The 18,734-nt window shown below is 54.4% G+C and overlaps 7 protein-coding genes across 7 annotated transcripts; 4 read left to right on the forward strand and 3 right to left on the reverse strand.

The window, feature by feature from the left end:
• Nucleotides 1-4: 4 nt before the first annotated feature.
• BP01DRAFT_356062 (pseudouridine synthase PUS2) lies at nt 5-2,345 on the forward strand. Its single transcript, XM_025574851.1, has 4 exons — nt 5-262; nt 361-564; nt 678-1,895; nt 2,000-2,345. The coding sequence occupies exons 1-4, from the start codon at nt 174-176 to the stop codon at nt 2,214-2,216; spliced, it is 1,728 nt and encodes a 575-aa protein (XP_025431831.1). The 5' UTR covers nt 5-173; the 3' UTR covers nt 2,217-2,345.
• A 494-nt stretch (nt 2,346-2,839) lies between these two features.
• On the reverse strand, nt 2,840-7,252 carry bud4 (putative GTP binding protein (Bud4); the record flags this gene model as incomplete). Its single annotated transcript, XM_025576783.1, has 4 exons — nt 2,840-3,487; nt 3,546-4,249; nt 4,307-7,103; nt 7,163-7,252. The coding sequence occupies 4 exons, from the start codon at nt 7,250-7,252 to the stop codon at nt 2,840-2,842; spliced, it is 4,239 nt and encodes a 1,412-aa protein (XP_025431832.1).
• A 1,035-nt stretch (nt 7,253-8,287) lies between these two features.
• Nucleotides 8,288-10,665, forward strand: mrh4 (ATP-dependent RNA helicase MRH4). Its single transcript, XM_025574852.1, has one exon. The coding sequence runs from the start codon at nt 8,418-8,420 to the stop codon at nt 10,353-10,355; it is 1,938 nt and encodes a 645-aa protein (XP_025431833.1). The 5' UTR covers nt 8,288-8,417; the 3' UTR covers nt 10,356-10,665.
• A 14-nt stretch (nt 10,666-10,679) lies between these two features.
• BP01DRAFT_415370 (alpha/beta-hydrolase) lies at nt 10,680-15,099 on the reverse strand. Its single transcript, XM_025579134.1, has 4 exons — nt 14,955-15,099; nt 13,272-14,893; nt 11,112-12,411; nt 10,680-11,009 (listed from the first exon to the last, which is right to left on the reverse strand). The coding sequence occupies exons 1-4, from the start codon at nt 15,063-15,065 to the stop codon at nt 10,752-10,754; spliced, it is 3,291 nt and encodes a 1,096-aa protein (XP_025431834.1). The 5' UTR covers nt 15,066-15,099; the 3' UTR covers nt 10,680-10,751.
• A 596-nt stretch (nt 15,100-15,695) lies between these two features.
• Nucleotides 15,696-16,440, forward strand: BP01DRAFT_339056 (mitochondrial 54S ribosomal protein uL14m). Its single transcript, XM_025573346.1, has 4 exons — nt 15,696-15,771; nt 15,845-15,929; nt 15,995-16,219; nt 16,284-16,440. Exons 1-4 carry the CDS (start codon nt 15,757-15,759, stop codon nt 16,352-16,354), a joined length of 396 nt encoding a protein of 131 aa, XP_025431835.1. The 5' UTR covers nt 15,696-15,756; the 3' UTR covers nt 16,355-16,440.
• A 3-nt stretch (nt 16,441-16,443) lies between these two features.
• BP01DRAFT_31129 (DNA-directed RNA polymerase II core subunit RPB9) lies at nt 16,444-17,451 on the reverse strand. Its single transcript, XM_025572445.1, has 4 exons — nt 17,160-17,451; nt 16,933-17,104; nt 16,647-16,736; nt 16,444-16,587 (listed from the first exon to the last, which is right to left on the reverse strand). Exons 1-4 carry the CDS (start codon nt 17,237-17,239, stop codon nt 16,543-16,545), a joined length of 387 nt encoding a protein of 128 aa, XP_025431836.1. The 5' UTR covers nt 17,240-17,451; the 3' UTR covers nt 16,444-16,542.
• A 164-nt stretch (nt 17,452-17,615) lies between these two features.
• Nucleotides 17,616-18,685, forward strand: pin1 (peptidylprolyl isomerase ESS1). Its single transcript, XM_025574853.1, has 4 exons — nt 17,616-17,765; nt 17,857-18,254; nt 18,306-18,422; nt 18,473-18,685. Exons 1-4 carry the CDS (start codon nt 17,763-17,765, stop codon nt 18,480-18,482), a joined length of 528 nt encoding a protein of 175 aa, XP_025431837.1. The 5' UTR covers nt 17,616-17,762; the 3' UTR covers nt 18,483-18,685.
• Nucleotides 18,686-18,734: the final 49 nt, after the last annotated feature.

The raw sequence follows: 18,734 nt of genomic DNA on the forward strand, positions 1-18,734 counted from the left end.
GATACAATAATGCAACTTCAACTCCACCTCAGCCTGCGTCAATCCACAAGTTTTGCTGCTTCCCGCTGGACCGCCACCACCGTCTCGCGCTTCAGTCCCAGCGTCACTCTCAGCCAGCAACCCGTTCGCTTCGAGAGTCGCCGATATCGAAAATCCCTCGCCCAGAACCAAGAATGGACAATCACGACAGAGGACCTGCACGGGGATCCGAGGACCCTCGCGAAGCTCGTAAAAAAAGGAATCTGGGCCGTTCGGAGTGGAGGTATGTTTGTTCTTCTCCTTGCCATCATGCACAAAGCATGATCGCTTGACTTGACGGGGGAGCGGGCGCAAAACTGATTCTGGAACTACCCAAGCAAGTCGGCAAACGATAGACAAACGCGCCCGCAACGAGGAGGAACAGGAGGCCAAGCGCCAGAAGCTTGAGAATGGCGAGGAAGTCCAGGCGCCCGTCTATGCGACGCAGTTCTCTCAGGAGGATATCGAGAATGAGCAACGTCGGCCGAAGAAGAAGGTTGCGGTGTTGATGGGGTATTCTGGTACGGGTTACAAGGGCATGCAATTGTAAGCACCAAGTCTTACCACATGCTGGGAAGAACGACTTTCTTCGAAGAAAATATGACACAAGGGAAATTGGGCTAATCGCAGATGGGGGGGGGGCGGTCTTGTGTCTACAGGAGCACCACCGAAAAGACCATTGAGGGTGAACTGTTCACGGCTCTGGTCGCCGCTGGCGCCATCTCCAAGGCCAACGCCACGGATCCGAAGAAGTCGTCGCTGGTTCGATGCGCGCGGACCGACAAGGGCGTGCACGCCGCGGGGAACATCGTTTCGCTGAAGCTGATCGTCGAGGACCCGGACATCGTCCAGAAGATCAACGAGAAGCTGAGTTCGCAGATCCGCGTCTGGGACATCCTCGTCACCAACAAGTCGTTCAGCAGCTACCAGCTATGCGACTCGCGCATCTACGAGTACCTCATTCCCACGCACTGCTTTCTGCCGCCCCACCCCGGCACCTTCCTGGGCAAGCAGCTGGTCGAGTTCGCCGAGAAAGAAGGCGACATGGACGGCTACCGCGCGCGCCAGGAAGAAGTCGCCGGGTTCTGGGAAGAGACAGACGAGAACATCATCCGGCCGATCCTCGAAAACACCCCGGAGGATATCCGCAAGCTCGTCGAGCAAGCCCTGCACATGAACGACGAGGACGACCAACAGATCCCCGACGTCGTCGCCCCTGAGACCGACCAGCCCACTCACGCCGACGACGACACCACTACCACCACCGCACAACAAAACCCCGACCCCGCCACCGCCGCCGCCGACGAAACCCAGCGGCAACAAATCATCGCAACTGTCAAAACCATCAAAGCCGCCTACCTCAAAGCCAAGCGGGCCTACCGGATCTCGCCCACGCGGCTCGCACGCGTCCAGGACGCGCTGAGCCAATACGTCGGCACGAACAACTTTTGGAACTACACCATCCAGAAGACGCACAAGGACCCCTCGTCCAAGCGACACATCAAATCGTTCAATGTCTCGGCCTCATCCCCGCTCCTTATCAACGGCACCGAGTGGCTCAGCCTCAAGGTCCACGGCCAGAGCTTCATGATGCACCAGATCCGCAAGATGGTCGCCATGGCCGCCATGTGCGTGCGCGCCGGCTGCGACCCGGCCACGCTGATCCCGCAGTCCTACGGCCCCACCAAGATCGCCATCCCCAAGGCCCCCGGTCTGGGTTTGCTGCTCGAACGGCCCGTGTTTGACGTGTACAACAAGAAGGCGGTCGAGGGCGGTAAGCAGCCCATCAACTTTGACAACTACAAGGCCACCATCGACGAGTTCAAGCAGCGCGAGATCTATGATCGCATCTTCAGGGAGGAGGAGGAGACAAATGCGTATGTTCCCTGGCCCTTCTTCCACTCAAAATCAAAAATAGTCAACCGGAACAAATCGAAAAAAAAGAAAAGCAGAAGCTAACTTTAGGTTCTTGGAAACATAGGTTCTCCGCCTTCTTCGGCCATTTAGATCACTATTCCTCCAAGGAATTCCTCTACATTACCTCCGGCGGCATCTCGGCGGCCGAGATAACTTCTGTCCCCGTCGCGGCGGAGGCGAACGCCCTGAAAGCGGCGCAGAAGGATGCCTTGGCGCAGATTGAGGATGAGTCGGAGGATGAGGGCGCTGAGACGAAGGCGAACATCGACCAGAGTGGTTGATTTGGGTTCTGATCGAGGAGAATGCCAAAGGAATTCGGTGCTAGGGAATGAGGTAGATGGTTGTATAGAAGGGGTGGGGAACAGGACTTCAGGAAAATGAACAAGAGATTTTGCCAGACATTATCTAGTAGTCTTGGACGTAGGCAGAAGAGCATCATGGACATGTGGGCTGACAGGATTGTCGAGGAACATTCGAACATATATACTAAGTTGGAATCCGTACGTTCCCTTACGTCCTCCTAAAATCATGCGAGCAGGTACCACAATTACAGGGTCAGACACAACTGATAACTCCATAAAACCATATATTACCGCATTATGATACATGAAATAGCAAGATTCATCATGAACTTGTGAAGGAAAGACGCTATGTATCAAGTACGGCACCAACAAAATCACAACGCTGAATGCACAAGGAATTTTCAAGAACAAAGGCTATTGGACAAGAACAGAAGTGCAGCAGCGCAGGCTTTGGACTCCAACACCAGCAGGAGAGAAAGACAAAACAACGAATCAAAGCAAATTTGAATGTCACACAGATCGCGAGCATAAAGAAAACACAAAAATATGCTGAACGTACAAGCTGAGCAGCACAAGTCAGGCTGCATCTACCACACACGTGTCTAGAACATCAAGGACCGGGTCTTCTGTCGCCGAGCATCCGCACCGCGAACCTCGGGCTGAGACTGGGTATGCTTGTGTCGAGGTTTGGAAGCCGAGTTCGGCGCCGGCGCCGTCGGCATCGGGATGGACGAGGTGGGTTTAGCGGGAGGCGGGGGAGCGACTTGGCTACGAGGACGTTCGACAGGAGGGGCCGGAGGAGCAGTAGCAGGAACGGCTGGAGCAGAAGTAGAAGCCGCGGCCAGGGACTCGCGCTTCACCTTCATACTCCGTTCGCGCTTGAGAACCATTTCGGTCCACAGCTTGGCTTGGCTACTTCCAGAGGAACCTTTGCCTACCGCATCTGCCAGGACCTTCATCCATCCGTCCTTGTCGGCTGCGCTGTCGGCGTAGAAGTCAATCACCTCGCCGTTCCCGAAGCGAATACGGAAACCTTCCTCCACAAACATGTACCCTTCCTCTTCTTCGGCAAAAGCAGATTTGCGGCGGCCACCACCCCGGGTGGTGGTCTCCTTCTGCATCAACGATGACCGGTCATCAATCAATTTGACTGCTTTGGATAGGTTAATAGTGGCGCGTGGTTGACGTGTGGTCTCGTGGTAGGCGGTCAATTTGGATCCCTGGAGCTTGAAGAAGCGGCGTCGCCAGTACTAGATGTGTCCTCAGTTTAGCAGAACTCATCATCAGCGATGTTTAAGGGGAACCTACCGGACAGTCGCCACCTTGCTGTGAGAGGAAGCCCTCCCAACTGCGGGAAGACACACTTTCCGCCTCGCGCATTTCCCGAATGCAGGCGTTCATGCTCTTGGGCATGTCATCCTCCTTGGCGCCCTTGGGCTTGGGAACAAACAGCAGCTGGAGTTCCAGCTTACCAATCTTGTAAGGAGGTCTGCGCTGCGAGGTCGTACTTGTCGTACTCTTCTTGCTCTTGACGCTGCTTGGTTGTTCTTCGACCGCCCATTCGTTGAAGCAAGCGACATCAACGGTGTAAGGTCGCCCATAGGCGTACTTCTCATGATCACTGAGAGAAACATATGCGCGCGCAAAGCTGCCGTCTCTGGCAACCAAAGTCCTCAGTCGTTCCCATACAGGAGCATTGATATCTTTGGCCTTGCTTTGCTGGCTGGCAAGTTGTTGCTTCATCTCAAGCTCCTTGCGCTTACGCGGAGAAGCAAACACACGGCTGAAGGTAGAAGTCTTCGGGCGGCTAGGAGAGGCAGTAGGAGTAGGCTCTGGGACGCGGAACTTCTCCTCATCAACCTTCATCTGCAAGGTCAGCTGGAACTCGAGATCATGTTGAACAATGAGCTCGAATTCCTGCCCGATGGGCGCGGTCTTGCCTAGCTCCAACCAAGAAGTGGTGACACAATGCAGGCCGTTGTCCAAGGTAAGAGCAAAGTACGATCTCTCACCTACAGTCTTGTTAGTGACGAGTGAACCCCGAGGCAAACAGCAGGCTCATCACTTACCTCGTGGCAGAGGCAGATCGAGATATTTCATCCCCACGACCTTGACGAAAAGACGGCCCCGCTCTTCACCCTCCTCAAGGGCACCGTTCAGAGCAGGCTCCGCCTCTTCCATCGTCGAAGGCTGTTCTTGAACGCTGCTCTGTTGGCCTGGGAGGGGTGGTACCGGCCCTGAAGAAGTCTTCTTTCGGACCACGCCGCTGGCGGTTCTCATACTTGCTCGGCGTGTCTGGCCGTTCCATGGTACCGTGGTCCAAGTCTGTTGGCTGGGCTTGCGCGGTGTGGGTGCAGCGCGCGCAGCCCGAGACTCACCAGGATCTTCGCCAGGAGTTGGCACAGTGTCGTCTTCCGTGCTACTGCTCGCAATAATAACCTTGGTGTTGTGCCGCATAAGGTATCCTCTCTGTTTTGGGGGCTCGCCGTTAGTCCACTGTCTGCGATTCACGAATTGAGGGGATGGTCCATGCTTGTGACTTTGGAGACGCAATTGGGAGAGGGAAAGTTCAAACGCCACCTTTTGGGACTCAATGACTCTATCGAATTCTTTGTCCATATCAAATCCGAGGCTATCTTCTTCCTGAATACTGAATGGGATGTCAAGCTTCACCAGACTACTTTGTCGTTGATTTTCTTGCGGTGGGGGTAGTGACGGAACACCATCGCCAGTCGCTGAGCCTTGGGAGTCGTTGGAGTCCTGCTTTGTGAGGCATGGCATTGGCGGTGGAATATGCCCGCTCACCTTGCGGCGTGTCGCTGCCATCTGTTCCAGATCAGCTGGGGTTAACGATGGACGCGTCTTGAGGCGAGTTCCCGGGGCTTTGACGGTCGCGATCGGCTCTGGTACACTCTCATCTGAGGAAACATCTTGATCGTTCTGCTCGTCGCCAATGGGGTGTCGAACAACAGAATCAGGGGTAGAAGGCTCTGATACTTGATTCTGACTCTCCGGTGTCGCTGGACGCTGGAGGGACTCTCGCATAGCGGCCATCTTATTAGCTGACCGTTCCTCATCAACGGAATCAACTTGAGACACATCCATTGACTCGTCGGCGGGCATATCAATTGGCTCCTCGGTCAGCTCATCGTCTGTAGCTTCGATTGAGGCATCTACCGGCGTTTCTTCCGTTTGCGTGGCTGCAACTGGGGTATCTTGCCTGTCCTCAGAGGCTTGTGAGTCAATTTCCAAAGCGGAGATGTCTTCGGGAGGCTGGCTAGAGTAGCGACTTTCGTCGTCATCTCCCAGCCTATCTTTCAAGCCTTGCGAGGAGGATTGCTCCGAATTCACCGTTTCATAATACTCCGGAATGTCATAAAGGTCGTCTTCGTGCTCTTCAGGCTTGATGATCACGCTACTGGTCTCGTCGTCTTCGTCGTCATCATAGTCGTGGCTCTCGTCATGGTCATGCTCCATGGAAGGGATCGGGACGTCCGGGTCATAATCAAAGTAATGGTTGGGACTAGACTCCGCCTGAGAAGCATCCTCGAAGGAGTCATCGAGGAAACTTTCGCTCTTCCGCAAATCTCGAAGGATAGAATCCCTCGAGATGCGCGGAGGGGAGTAGACCTCAGTGTCGTCCTCGGCTGGGGTATCTGCTTCCTTATCTGCGGGGACGTCCTTGACCGCAATCGGCTCCTCTGGCTCTTCGGGTAGAGCCTTGGGTGTTTCGGGGCCGTCAATTTCGATCTCCTCCGTCATCGGCTCCTTCTTCTCAATCATCATCAGATGTAAACGTTCTTCCAGAGACATATGGCCATGGTTCCGTTCCGTAATCTCGGATTTGCTATACGATGCGGGTGCTGGTGGAGAGGGAAGAACGCGCTGGTTGCCGCTTCCAAGCTCAAAAGCGGCCGTCATCTTTCCCGGCGATCCACGCTGCGAGAGTTGAGGCCGGCTGGAGGGAGGCAGAGGCGGAAGAGGGCGGCGATCAGTATTCGACTCCATTGACTCGACACGCGCGTGCTGTACGGGAGGCCCTTGTTGGGAAGATGGGCGGGGAACCGGGCTGTGGTCCTTGTCATCCTCGGTGAAATGATCCTCCTCATCTCCCAAGATCTCACCATCCGCAGTCTCGGGGCTCATATAGCGCCAATCTTCCGGCAGGACGACTGGTGTTTTCTCAAGATCTTCCAGCGATGCGTCGAAGCTATCGTCGCGGTCAAGCGAGGATTCCCGGTCAAAGCTCGCATCATCCTCATTGTCCTCGGAGTCATAACTCCCTTCACGGGAACCAGAGGCGATAGATGATGGATCAGGCGTTGTCATCTCATATTCGTTCACTTGAGGGGGCGCAGCATCGAATGTGACGCTCTTGGCATGTCGACTGCCGTCAATATCGGACCAAATCTCGTTCTCCGGGTCGAAAGCAGCGTCCTTCGAACCAAAGCGACTCGCGCGGGACAGCGATGACTTGGCCGGCGCGACCTGATCCTTACTCGGAGAAGGAGGACGAGGACCGGCCGGGCTTTGATCCTGAACGTCGGGCTGATGTGCAGGCGGTGCAGTCGGCGCTTGCCTCTGGGACTGGCGGTTGAGCGCCAGAGGTCTCTGTGGTACATATACTTGGGTCGGGTCGTATTCTGTATTGTGGTCGCGGAACATGTTGTTGTTCTTGACTCTCGAAGCACGCTTCAAATTCTCCAACGATGGGCGCTTCCTTGGAGTATAAGTCGAACCCTCAGGGTCGTAAAGGTTTTGGTTTTCTGCGCTACGATGGAAGGGAGATCCTGATTCCCGACCTTGCCAGAATAGCCGCGGTGAAGCCGGAGCTTCATAGGGTGAAGCGTCGTGTGTTTTCATCATCTACGGGGTTTTCAGTCAGCTGGGGGGCTCACATCTTCCCGCTACGGAAGGCCACTCACCTTGGTGGTCTGATTCCAGCTAGGGGAATTTCTGCGCTGAGCCATGGGGCTCACTTCGGATAACGGACTTTGCCCGGTATTGCTGCTCATCCTGGGTGGAAATCCACAATCAGAGGCGTTGAGGCTGGAATGCAGCAGAAATGAGGCGCCGGGAGGGAAAAACAACGCTGGCAGCTGAATCAGCAGGTGTCGATGCAACAACACAACATAGCAATGCAAGGTCCCTGCAACGAGGTTTTCATCCCTTGAATGGGACGGAAGAGAGAGAGAGAGAGAGGCAGAGAGGGAGGGAGGGAGAGAATACCCACACACCACTGCAAATAGAAACAAACGCTGATACGCAGAAGAGAAGAAGAATACGACCAGCTAATCCAGGAATGAAGGACCTTCTTCAGATGGGCGTTTGCACGACGCGTGGAGCTGAAGAATGAATTAAGTTGCGTCACGAAATGCAGCTCATCCACCAGAAAATGACCAAACGAAGGACGTCAGTAAAAGCAACAAGCACAAGCCACGGGCTGATACGATAAGCGAAAGAGCAAGAGAAAGAGAAAGGGAAAAATGACCCAACACAGCACAGCAGCCCAAAATTCCAGCCACGAGCCAACGGAAGGGAAGACAAGTTGAACTAATGGGGAATGATGGATGGAACAAAGTAGTCGCAAGTAGAAGAAGAGGGAAGCGAGAAACAAAACTAAATAAATGACAACAAAAGATTGGGTGGGTTGAATGGGACGCGGTTTGCCCGATTAATAACAGGGAACAGGGCACCGCTCGTGTGTGTCAATCAATCAAGATCCCGATCGCGATTTCGGATGAATATCTTGGAAGTTGGATGTGGATTAATTGTGGGTATTCGCAGTCACTAATAAATGTTGACATCTTTGGGAAGCGTCACGGCAGTTTCTATGGCAACTTGAACGTCTTTCCCGGTTGATTGAGTGAATGCCTGATGGCCTGAGGCCGCATCTTGGTCACGATCACCCTAGTCCCAATTAGGCCTTGGCGTGGGATCATCCTGCTTGGTCCAAGCGTCTTCCCGATTGGGCCGGAGGCTGCTGAATCTTCTCCGCCCAGTGGTGGCGCAGAATCACTTCTGTTCGCTCCGTTAATTCTCAGTACTATCTTGCAGCTTCGCGAGATTTCCACCATCCTTGTTCCCCTACCTCTGCCTCCCTCTTCCTCCTTCTATTCTTCCCTTTTCCTCCCTCTTTATCTTCTCCCCTCCCTCCCTCTCCTCCCGCGCCTCTTCAAGATGAATCGCCTCGGCCGTTCATCTCTGCCTCTCCCGCCCAGAGTATGCCTGCTCTGTCAGACCCGCACCACACTTCCCTCCACATTTTTCGCCCCCTCACCCTTGACAGGATGGCAGGCCATCCGTGGCATGGGACGCAAATCAGAACGACGGGGTAAGACAAGTCGCCATGCTCTGTCCTCGAACGTCTCCCGGTCGACAATCACTCCCCGCTCGCCGCGGGAGAGAAAGGGACCTTGGGGCGGCATGAACATCACCCGAGTGCCTGAGGGAGAAGTGCTACGGGGCAAGGACAAAAGGAAAGACAATGACCCCCGGACCGATGGCAGAAAGGACAAAGATAAGAAGGAAAGCCCTCTGTACAAGGCCTTGAAAATGCAGACCGCGTTAGCGCCGGTCTCGTATGCGCAGCGCACCAAGGTCAAGGAGAGGATTGCGGAAATCACCAGCTTCGATCACTTCCCGCTCATGTCAGTCATCCACCATTCCATCTCTTCCCAGGCCCTACCAGGGCTGACGGACCTGATGCCCACCCCGATCCAGCGGGTGGCCATCCCGGAACTCCTCAAAGACCCCATTCCGCAACTCGGATCCCCGCCCAACAGCGACGCCAAGTACGAGCAATATCTTCTCGCCGCGGAGACCGGATCCGGCAAGACTCTGGCATATCTGCTTCCCCTTCTCGACAATTTCAAGCGCCTGGAAGCCGCGGAGATTGCCTTCGCGAAGAAGGAGGAGGAAGCAAAGCAGAGAGAAAAGGAGAAGGAGCTGAAGATGAAGAACAAGGCGTATGATATCGAGCCGGAGGAACCCCCGATGTCAAACGCCGCCCGGCCGCGCATGGTCATCTTGGTGCCAACCTCCGAGCTGGCCTTCCAGGTGGGGGACAAGCTCAAGGCCCTCTCGCACACGGTCAAGTTCCGGTCAGCTGTACTGGCGTCGAACCTCACCCCTCGTCGCATCAAGAACGGACTTTTCAACGAGAAGGGGGTCGACATCATCGTGACCACGCCGCACCTGCTCGCCTCCATCGCCGAGAAGGAACCGTACGTGCTGAGCCGCGTCAACTACATGGTGCTCGACGAGGCCGACAGTCTCATGGACAAGTCCTTCTCGCCCATCCTTAATGAGATCATCAGCAAGGCCACTCCCTCCCTTCACAAGCTCGTCCTCTGCTCGGCCACCATTCCACGTGGCATGGACGCCACCCTCCGCAAGCGCTGGCCCGACATCAAGCGCCTGACCACCCCGAGCCTGCACGCCATCCCGCGCCGCGTCCAGCTCGGCGTGATTGACGTGCACAAGCCTCCATACAACGGCAACCGCTCGCTCGCCTGCGCCGACATCATCTGGTCCATCGGCAAAGCCGGCCACACCAACCACGACGCCCTGGAACTGGGCCCCGGCCAGGCCCGCTCGCTGGACAAGCGCATCCTGGTGTTTGTGAACCGCCGCGAGGAGGCCACCGAGGTCGCCGAGTTCCTCAAGTCCAAGGGCATCGATGCCAGGGCCTTCACCCGCGACGTGACCGACCGCAAGGAGCGCGAGATCTTGGCCCCCTTCACCGATTCCCCGCCGCCCCTGACCGCCGAGGAGGTCCTTAAGGCGAAGCAGGAGGAATCCCGCCGCCGCCGCGAGGACCGCTCCATCCCCTTCGTCGGCGACTTCGGCGCCACCGCGGTGCCCGACAAGGGTCTTGACAAGGTCCAGGTCCTAGTCTCGACCGATATCGCCTCGCGCGGCGTCGACACCCTCGCCGTCAAGACCGTCATCTTGTACGACGTGCCCCGCACCACCATCGACTTCATCCATCGTCTGGGCCGTCTCGGCCGTATGGGCAAGCGTGGCCGCGCTGTGGTGCTGGTTGGCAAGAACGACCGGAAGGATGTCGTCAAGGAGGTTCGCGAGGCCATGTTCCGTGGTCAGGCTTTGATTTAAGCCCCTTCCTCGACTTTCGACGTTTCATTAATCTACTCTCATCTTCTACTACCAACACTTTTCTTCCCTCTGGGCATCATGACTAAAGCTTGGCGTTTATTTTTCCAAAGGGGGATTCATCAAAATGGGCAACAACAACAATCACAACTATCAACGAAGGCAAATAATTTTTCCGCATGGGGACGGGTGTCATTTTCTTTCTCCTTACATTGACACATCATCCACTAGATCTGGGTCCGGTATTGGATCAAATGTATTTATAAGCTGTATAGTTTTCCTCTTCATAGACTTCCTACTTTCTACGAAATACTGGATCTCAGTCACTCGAGACTCGTTTTTCTGCTCCTCAGTATATGACCCCTCAGCTAAACCCCTACGCCCGACCCGCACATCCACCTAAACCGGAACTCTGGCAGCCACCTCCCTCCAAAACGCACATCTCTCCTTCAATTCAACCACGGGCACATTCTCGAACCCGTCGGCGGCAATGACAAACTCCTGACTCGTGGAGCCGAGCAGCGGGACGCCCGGCTGTGACGCATTCGTCAGCTTATGAGCGTTGGGGTTTCCGGTTTGAAAGAAACTGGCAAAGGCGCCGGCGTAGCCATCGTAAATGAGAGGATCGGTCTTTTGAATGGCGCTGACTCCGTCCCACTAAGACAGGTTAGAAGGAGTTTGATTTTCGTGAAATGCGGGGGTGGAATGACGTAGTTGAAACAGAAAAGGACCAATGAAGAAACACCCGTAGAAACGTACCCATTCGGTATCACTCCCATGCGTGGCGGGCGAAATGGTATATTCACCCAGATATCCGTCCTTGCCCGCCGTTGAGGCGACCCAATAGGCGGGACAAGCGAGGACCAGATCCCGATATATCAAGCCTGCGCGGACGAGGGTGGTGTTGTACGCGTCGATGGTCTCGGTGCTGCCGGTTTGGGGATAGTATTTCGATTCTAAGAGGCCAATCTCGTCCGCGGACAGCCCGGGGACAAAGCCCTTCACCCACGATTCGAAACTGGCGAGCGACGAGTTGAACCCCGTGGATGTGGTGGTGGTCGAGCCTAGGCCAGAAGGAATGAAGTTCTCGCCCTCGTGGGTGTTGTACATACCCCAGATATACTCCGTTGGGAGCGAGCCGCGCGAAGTGGCCTCTGTGAGGGTGTCAATGAGGAACTCGCCGTCGATGACGGGGGCCCAGGTGTAAGAGCTAGTGGTGTACGTGTGGCTGGCATCGATGACAAGGCTGGCGTCCCGGATGGTCTGCACATCGGTCGTCTTCAGGCAGCGGAGGGAGTCTTGGACTGTCTCATTGCCGCAACCGGTGAGGTTCACAAGCTGAGAGTAAATGGCTTCGGCTTGCGGAGCATTGTAGGCGTAGGTTTTGGGCCAGAACGGAGAGCTAGCCAGTGCTTTGGTGAAGAGCTTGGGCTGCTTGCCGCGGCCGTTGGCCAAAATCTGTGCGACGACAGATCCCCCGCCGGCCGACTGACCCCAGATGGTCACATTATTAGGATTGCCGCCAAAGTGGTAGATGTTATTTTGGACCCATTTCAGAGCGTACTGCTGGTCCAGCAGACCTGGATTAAGGTCGGAGGTTGACGAGTCTTTGATGGCTTGGCCGGGGAGAAACCCGAAGGCATTGGTGCGGTAATTAGGATAAATCACGATATAGTCATTGAGGGTACTGACGTTGAGGGTTGGGTACGCGTTCGGAGGCAAGCCAAAGGATGCGCTACCCTCGATGAAGGCGCCGCCGTAGAAGACCACCAGCACGGGTCGGTTCGCCGAAGCAACATCCCAAGGTCGAGAGTAAAGTCCGAGGTAGAGACAGTCCTCAGAACCATTGACAGTGCGTTGGGGGCACATGTCAAAGGCCTGATTACTGTCATAGGTGCCATTCGAGATGGTCAGTGGGGGTTGGGGGGCGCGAAAGCGATTGTCCCCCGTAGGAGGTGCTGCAAATGGGATCTTCCGGAAATAGGAAATGTTGTATGTCGCGTCATAACTGCCTTGAAAGACCCCATAGCCGAGAGTGACAAGAGGCGCTTCGTAGGCGCTTGTTGCGGAAACAGTCAGGGCGAGGAGGCACAAGACCCCGCGGAATATCGGTCGCATAATCATAGTGGCATAGCTCTATCAAGAAGTAGTATAGCGAGATCATGGCTATTGTGTTGGAGAATGGGAAGGCTTATAAGCACATCTTGGCGGCACTGTGGAATCGTTGATCGGGTGGATAGAGACCGAAGTTGTATTGACCTGCATATGCGGAGGAGGAACATGCTAAAGACCTTCCGTCAGGTGTCATGAAAAACCCGGGGAAGAACGGCTCTTCTTGACTACCATTGGTGCGATTGAATTCTCCTTCGTGATGCAGGCATGGCGGAAATGCGGAGGTGCAGGAGTTTGGCGGGGAAGCAAGGAGGGAGAAACCAAGATCAGCATCATTGCAATGACGCGCCGGTGCAAGACCCAGCGAATGGGAGAAAGAATCATTCAATTCCAAAAAGGCCTCGATGTTGCAAGAGACCTTGTGAGCATCCAACTGAGGAAATCCGGAAGCGGAACGCCGATCAAAACTGTACAGCAATGTCCTTTTACTCCAGAGGCAGGTGAGGGAATCCAGAATATGGAAGGAATCAAAAGAATCGATTATGTGCATAGATAAAATCCGTCAAAAGTAGTCAAAGCTGTTAAGGCGCTTATGCTCGTCACCATCCAACGCCTGGGGTTCCCAGAAAAATGGCTCCAGGTTTCTCAAACGCCGTACCCAAAATTAAACACCAGAACCAGTTAGTATTGAAACATCGCCATCGTTAGTAGGTCATCCGCATTGCCCGGGTCCGTCGTCTGCTGGCTCGCGTGCTGCGTCGCTCATCGCACGCCTCGCTCTCTTCTGTTTCTGTGCGTGGCTCAGACAATTCCGGGGTCGGGGTCACCCCAAAACTGACACCGCGATCCTTGCGGGAGATGCGCGCCTCTTCTTCGGGAGACAAAAATCGGTGGATGACCCGGTGATCCATGACCCGTTCTTCGTCGTCATTGGGGCCCTCCCGGTCAGTTTTCGGCCACTGGAAACCATACAACATAGAATGCCGTTCGCACCGGCGACACTCGCGTCGCGTCAGGTATGAATCTTGCTGAACGAACCAGGCTGTACAAGTTCGGCAGTCGACCCACCGATCATAGGCCTGGGCGAGCAATCTTGGAGTTTTGGTGTAGTCTCCGGGGACTCGAGCGCGTGGTGATTCAACCTCAACCGATGGGACGACTTCTCGCTTCCGCGTCTTTTTCAGTTTGTCTACAACGGTTCCAAGCTTCTCGTCTAGCTCCAAGGACTCGGATAAATCGGACAGAGCATCGTGATGTCGCTCTCCGTCTGGCTGACTTGCGCTGGGCGTGGCAAGTTCGTCCTTCCCAATGAGCACCGTGTCTCGAACAGACGCTTCTACAGTCTCTTCGACTTTGATTTGAACAGCGGTTTCACAGACAGACGTTGCCACGGTAGATGCCGACGAGTGGTGGGAGTCGTCCCCGGCAAGCGAACTAGGCGACGTGCAGTCAGTGTTGTTAGGACTCTGCGTGCCGAGCTCGTCACCGGTGTCACTCTTCGGTTCCAGCCTCCGATTCCTGGTCGTGGCTGCTGAGGAGCCGATGTTCGCAGACGATTGACCAGTCACAGACTCTGGGGAGGCGGGAGCATCGGAAAGCAGAAGCTCCGATCGCAGCTTCGAGTTCTGTCGAGTAAATTTGGCGCGTTTACGGGGGGTGCATGAGGGGGAAAGGTCGGATTCGGGGTCGGGGGCGCCTTTGCGCTTTCGAGGTGTGAGAAGGCCAGTGTCGGCACAGCCAGCCTCGTCGCTTGGCACGGAAGGCGCCCACCCGTTGCGCACTGCACGCTCACACGTCAGGCAAAGACACTCGCAATTGTCAAGGCCAAAGTAGTCTTCTCCGTAGGAGACTGTGATCTCCTCGCCAATGTAGATGTCCCGAATCGCCACGACCTGCATGCCTTCCATGCCCCTCGTCACCAGACGGCCGTTGGCGTTACAGTCGTGGTTGGCGAAGCGCGCAGGGCCCAGGAAGAACGATGGGGTCTTCCTCCTGCTCGACATAACGATGCTGAAATCCTTCCTCTTCAAATCCAAGTCCTGCTCTTCCTCTCGGGTCATAGGCACCAAGGTTCCGCTGAGATATTTGATCTCCTCGCCTTGCTTAATGAACTTACGGGCGCAGATGGCCGCCTCGTGCTCAGTGATGAGATAGCGATTCGTCGTCGTGACCTCAAAGGGGGAATCCGGCAGATACATTTGAATATATTTGCGTAGGTGTCGGGTGAACCACTCCTTTTCCCGGTCGTTCGGCAGCTTCGCCATGAATCGCTTCAGTCCGTCCATGGCCAGGAATTTTCGCTCGGCGGCGGCTACATCCTTCTTAACAATCACATCGTGGAGCAGAGTATTGGCGATCTCATCATCCTTGATCCGCCGTAGAGGAATGTATTTCGTCCGGTTCTTTCGAGTATTCGTCCAAAAGTGGGCCTAGAACGCAATTCGGTCAACGACCAGTCCGTAAGCAGTCATCCACGGTCAGTAGACGTACACGGTCAACCAGCGCATCGGTTGCGACATCGTCGTAACTCGCCAGCCTTGCCAACGTCAAACGGTCGCGACGCTCGTCAGAGGGACTTGATCTCGATTTTGAGGACGGCATGATATTCTGTGCCGGAGAAAAAATTCCCTGTGAGAGGGGGAAAAAAAAAAAAAAAAAAGAAAAGAAAAACTCGAACTCAAGTCAAGGCAGGGACCTCGAGGTGGAATGGCAAAAGAGAGCGTCAATGCGTCAAGGGGAAACGGCGGAAAGTCGGAGAAGACCAGTGGAAATGGAATCTGTACGGGAGCGCCAATTGGACAAGAAGGAGAGATACTAGAAAGGGGGGGGAGGGTGGGAAAACTAAAGAATGACTTGCATAAAACCCAAGGTAAATAACATGATGGACAAAGGAAATGAGTTGGGCTAGAGTGAAGGTTAGCGCGCATGTAAAGAGAACCGGGGGTGGGTGGTGGATGGTGGTGGGTGATGGGGATGTGAAATGGGACGAATAACACACATAACGAACTCTACACACACACATCAAAGCGCTGGTTGCCCATGCAATGGGGCTTCCAGGTCACTGACTACTACGCAGTACTCCCGTAACCTACCACCTAGTAATAACTATGACTATAGCAGAGCCAATGCAGGGCCGCAAAGCAGTCCGGGGTCGGTCATCGGCGAAACATGCCGGCCCGGGATTTTGCTGCTGCTGCGGCTGCTGGAATTCTTTCGGGCTGTTCGAGCCACTCCAAAACTACGAAACACCATCGATCTACGGCTTAGCGCCATCTCAGGGCAGACAGTCACAATGATTCAACTCAAGGTATGTGCGGATATTTTGGATATTTTCCGGCTTGATTTCACCCAGGAACTGGATTGCTGACGTGGAGGTACAGACGATGCTCAACTGCATCGACAACTCCGGCGCCGCCGTGGTCGAGTGCGTCCAGGTCTTGAAGAAGAAGCGCCCCGCCACTGTTGGTATGTCTCGAGTACCCCCCGACCCTCGCTATGGCGTCGCTAATCATGTCCCCTCTCCGATATAGGCGACCGCATCGTCGTGGTCGTTCAGAAGCAACGCAGTTTCGGTGCCGACTCTACAGGAAACTCCGGTATCGCCAACAAAGTCCGTCGTGGTGACATCCGCCACGCCGTCGTTGTCCGCGCTAGAAAGGAATTGCAGCGCCCCGATGGTTCGATCGTCAAGTTCGATGATAATGCATGTGTCCTGATCAACAAGGCCGGCGAGCCCATTGGAACCAGAATGAACGGTCAGTTCCGGAACATCAGTCTCTGCTACGGTTATGATATGGCCCCGACTAATACAACCTACAGGTGTCGTGGCTACGGAATTACGAGGAAGACAGTGGTCGAAAATTTTGTCATTGGCACCCATGCATGTGTAAATTATACCTCCCCCAAGCGAATTGTCCTTTTTCACTTAAATAGCTTGTATCAATCAACGGTTTGCATCTCCTTCTATCAAGATTCTCGCAAAATTTTCCCAGGCATCGCTATAACTCCACGACAAATAACAAGCAAAGAGACCAACATCGGGTATCAGAAAGGTCACAAATAAAATCCAACTCCGACATTACATGAAGACATTGCCGCACGCGCAGCATACATAGTAGAGTTTCTGAGGAACTTGAGTCAGCGGCATATTCGGAAAGGAGATATGCAGGCAGAAGGTCTCACCATTCCGGTTTCCGCAGATCGCTGTTGCGACTGGAAAAAGACTGCTTCGGCTTCACCGCAGCTCGGGCAGAGCTTGTTGGACCGGGGAAGCTAATTCAAAGAGGTGGGGGTTAGCCACAAGATCCCAAGGTTATGTGAAAACGGCCGTGGACGGGAAGCAAGTCCGATCTCAGATCATTGTGAAGTCATCATAGTCATCTTCCGACCATGACTCCTCCGATGACGAGTCGCAGACAAAGCAGGTAATCTCTTCACCGCAGTGATCACAAAAACCCGGGAGACAAACCGTAGGATCAGATCCCACATCTGTGGTGACACCAGCAGTATCGCCAACTTGGCTGTTGAGTTTGTTTTGGTAGACGCAGTAGGAGGTGGCGGGCTCGCCGACGTGACAGGTTCGGCAGGTGAACATCAAACGGTTGCTGACGCGGTCTTCTTTAGGATAGAGCAGGTTGGAGCTAGAGTTTGAATTAGCGTACAGTCAGAATATTGTTGGGTCAGGGATGCGCATACCATTCACGACAGAAGCGAAAGTGAACCTGCTCGGCGGCCTTGGTTTCGCCGCCGGTAGAGGAAGCTGGGCTCGCAGACATTTTTCGGTGTGTGGATGAAAAGGTGGAGGAAAGATAGAGACGTAGTGACTTGGAGGAAGAGAGTGTGTGGAGAAGAGTTGTTGTGGTCTTAACAGAAGTGTGAGTCGAGCGACGCCACCGAAAAGAGTGGAGAAGTGGCTGAAAAACGGACGATTGATGGTGATTGAAAGATAAGAAGATGGCTGGGAATGGAAGATGGAAGATGAAAGAAGCGTTGGGTTGGGTTGGGGGAGGAGGACGGGGAGCGGAAGCAACACCAGCCTGGCCCAGACAGTTTGCACTGTTTATCCTGTTTGCAGCGTTTGGACGTAGTGTCGGTCCCCCAAGGGTGTCTTTCCCCCGCAGTTTGTCCCGCAGTCGGACCTGCAGAAGAAAACCACTAACTACTATTTCCAACTAAGACTATATCATACACACTTACCCTCCCCGCTTACTTCTCCAGCCTCTTTCAATCTCACATCAGAGAGATTTACAACAATAACTTCTGAATCCTCTTAGAGAACACAGATCTCACTCGTTCATCATGGTATTGATCCATTCCCGTTCCTGAGAGCTCTTCTTTTAAGCTCTGCTGTCATTTTCCTAAGCTTACGGCTGACCTCCATCGGTGACTACAGGTAGAAACCGGTCTTCCAGCAGGGTGGGAGGTTCGCCACTCCAACTCCAAGAACCTGCCCTACTACTTCAACCCGAGCACCAAGGAGTCCCGATGGGAACCCCCCGCTGACACCAACACCGAGAAGCTCAAGCTGTACATGGCCGACTATCACAGCGGACCTGCGGGACACGGTATCGGTCAGGGAGAGGGAAAGATTCGCTGCAGTCATCTCTTGGTGAAGCACCGGGACAGCAGACGGCCCAGCAGCTGGAGGGAAGCCGATATCACTCGGTCGAAAGAGGAGGCTATCGAGATCCTCCGCGGCCATGAGCAGCGCATTCAGTCGGGGGAGGCTACGTTGGGCGACATCGCTATGTCAGAGTCGGACTGCAGCAGTGCCCGCAAGCGGGGTGATCTGTACGCTTTGTAGGGATTGTTGTGTTTGTTCCGAGGCTAATGTGTTTCTAGCGGGTTTTTCGGACGCGGTGAGATGCAGAAGGAGTTCGAGGAGGCAGCTTTCGCGCTGCAGCCGGGACAGGTCAGCGGAATCGTTGAGACCGCGTCTGGAGTTCATTTGATTGAACGGTATGTTGCAAGCTGATGTTTGTGTCGGGGATGCTAATGGTCGTGTCTAGCGTTCAGTAAAGGATGAATGAAATCCTAGCTATTATACTAGTTGGAAGGATTATATACCACTTCATAACATAAGATGCATTTGATGCATGTGTCGCGCGCTTCAGATTTAATTTCATGGACATTACGTACACTGAGTCATATTATAGTCACGGTTGGGATGGAAAGACGCGGTGATGATGCTATTGGGCTATGCCGTCACTTTAGTAAACAGTAGGTGTGAATATTCACTTGAATCAGTGAAGAAATCCTCCATGTCTACTC

The sequence above is a fragment of the Aspergillus saccharolyticus genome (genome assembly GCF_003184585.1).
Source record: "Aspergillus saccharolyticus JOP 1030-1 unplaced genomic scaffold BP01scaffold_12, whole genome shotgun sequence".
Classification (NCBI taxonomy): Eukaryota; Fungi; Ascomycota; class Eurotiomycetes; order Eurotiales; family Aspergillaceae; genus Aspergillus; species Aspergillus saccharolyticus.

What these genes read in the sequence shown, in the direction of transcription:
- BP01DRAFT_356062 (XM_025574851.1), top strand. Translation starts at nt 174, where the DNA reads ATGGACAATCACGACAGAGGACCTGCACGGGGATCCGAGGACCCTCGC. An exon ending in CTGGGCCGTTCGGAGTGGAG is followed by an intron (nt 263 to 360) that starts GTATGTTTGTTC and finishes TACCCAAGCAAG; the next exon opens with TCGGCAAACGATAGACAAAC. An exon ending in GAGGAGGAGGAGACAAATGC is followed by an intron (nt 1,896 to 1,999) that starts GTATGTTCCCTG and finishes TTGGAAACATAG; the next exon opens with GTTCTCCGCCTTCTTCGGCC.
- mrh4 (XM_025574852.1), top strand. Translation starts at nt 8,418, where the DNA reads ATGAATCGCCTCGGCCGTTCATCTCTGCCTCTCCCGCCCAGAGTATGC.
- BP01DRAFT_415370 (XM_025579134.1), bottom strand. Translation starts at nt 15,065, where the DNA reads ATGCCGTCCTCAAAATCGAGATCAAGTCCCTCTGACGAGCGTCGCGAC. An exon ending in GTGACCCCGACCCCGGAATT is followed by an intron (nt 12,412 to 13,271) that starts GTCTGAGCCACG and finishes TTCCGCAACAAG; the next exon opens with CGCCTACGAAGCGCCTCTTG. An exon ending in ATGGGAGTGATACCGAATGG is followed by an intron (nt 11,010 to 11,111) that starts GTACGTTTCTAC and finishes AACCTGTCTTAG; the next exon opens with TGGGACGGAGTCAGCGCCAT.
- BP01DRAFT_339056 (XM_025573346.1), top strand. An exon ending in GAAGCGCCCCGCCACTGTTG is followed by an intron (nt 15,930 to 15,994) that starts GTATGTCTCGAG and finishes TCTCCGATATAG; the next exon opens with GCGACCGCATCGTCGTGGTC. An exon ending in CATTGGAACCAGAATGAACG is followed by an intron (nt 16,220 to 16,283) that starts GTCAGTTCCGGA and finishes TACAACCTACAG; the next exon opens with GTGTCGTGGCTACGGAATTA.
- BP01DRAFT_31129 (XM_025572445.1), bottom strand. Translation starts at nt 17,239, where the DNA reads ATGTCTGCGAGCCCAGCTTCCTCTACCGGCGGCGAAACCAAGGCCGCC. An exon ending in TTTCGCTTCTGTCGTGAATG is followed by an intron (nt 17,105 to 17,159) that starts GTATGCGCATCC and finishes TTCAAACTCTAG; the next exon opens with CTCCAACCTGCTCTATCCTA. An exon ending in ATGTGGGATCTGATCCTACG is followed by an intron (nt 16,737 to 16,932) that starts GTTTGTCTCCCG and finishes TCTTTGAATTAG; the next exon opens with CTTCCCCGGTCCAACAAGCT.
- pin1 (XM_025574853.1), top strand. An exon ending in GCCCGCAAGCGGGGTGATCT is followed by an intron (nt 18,255 to 18,305) that starts GTACGCTTTGTA and finishes ATGTGTTTCTAG; the next exon opens with CGGGTTTTTCGGACGCGGTG.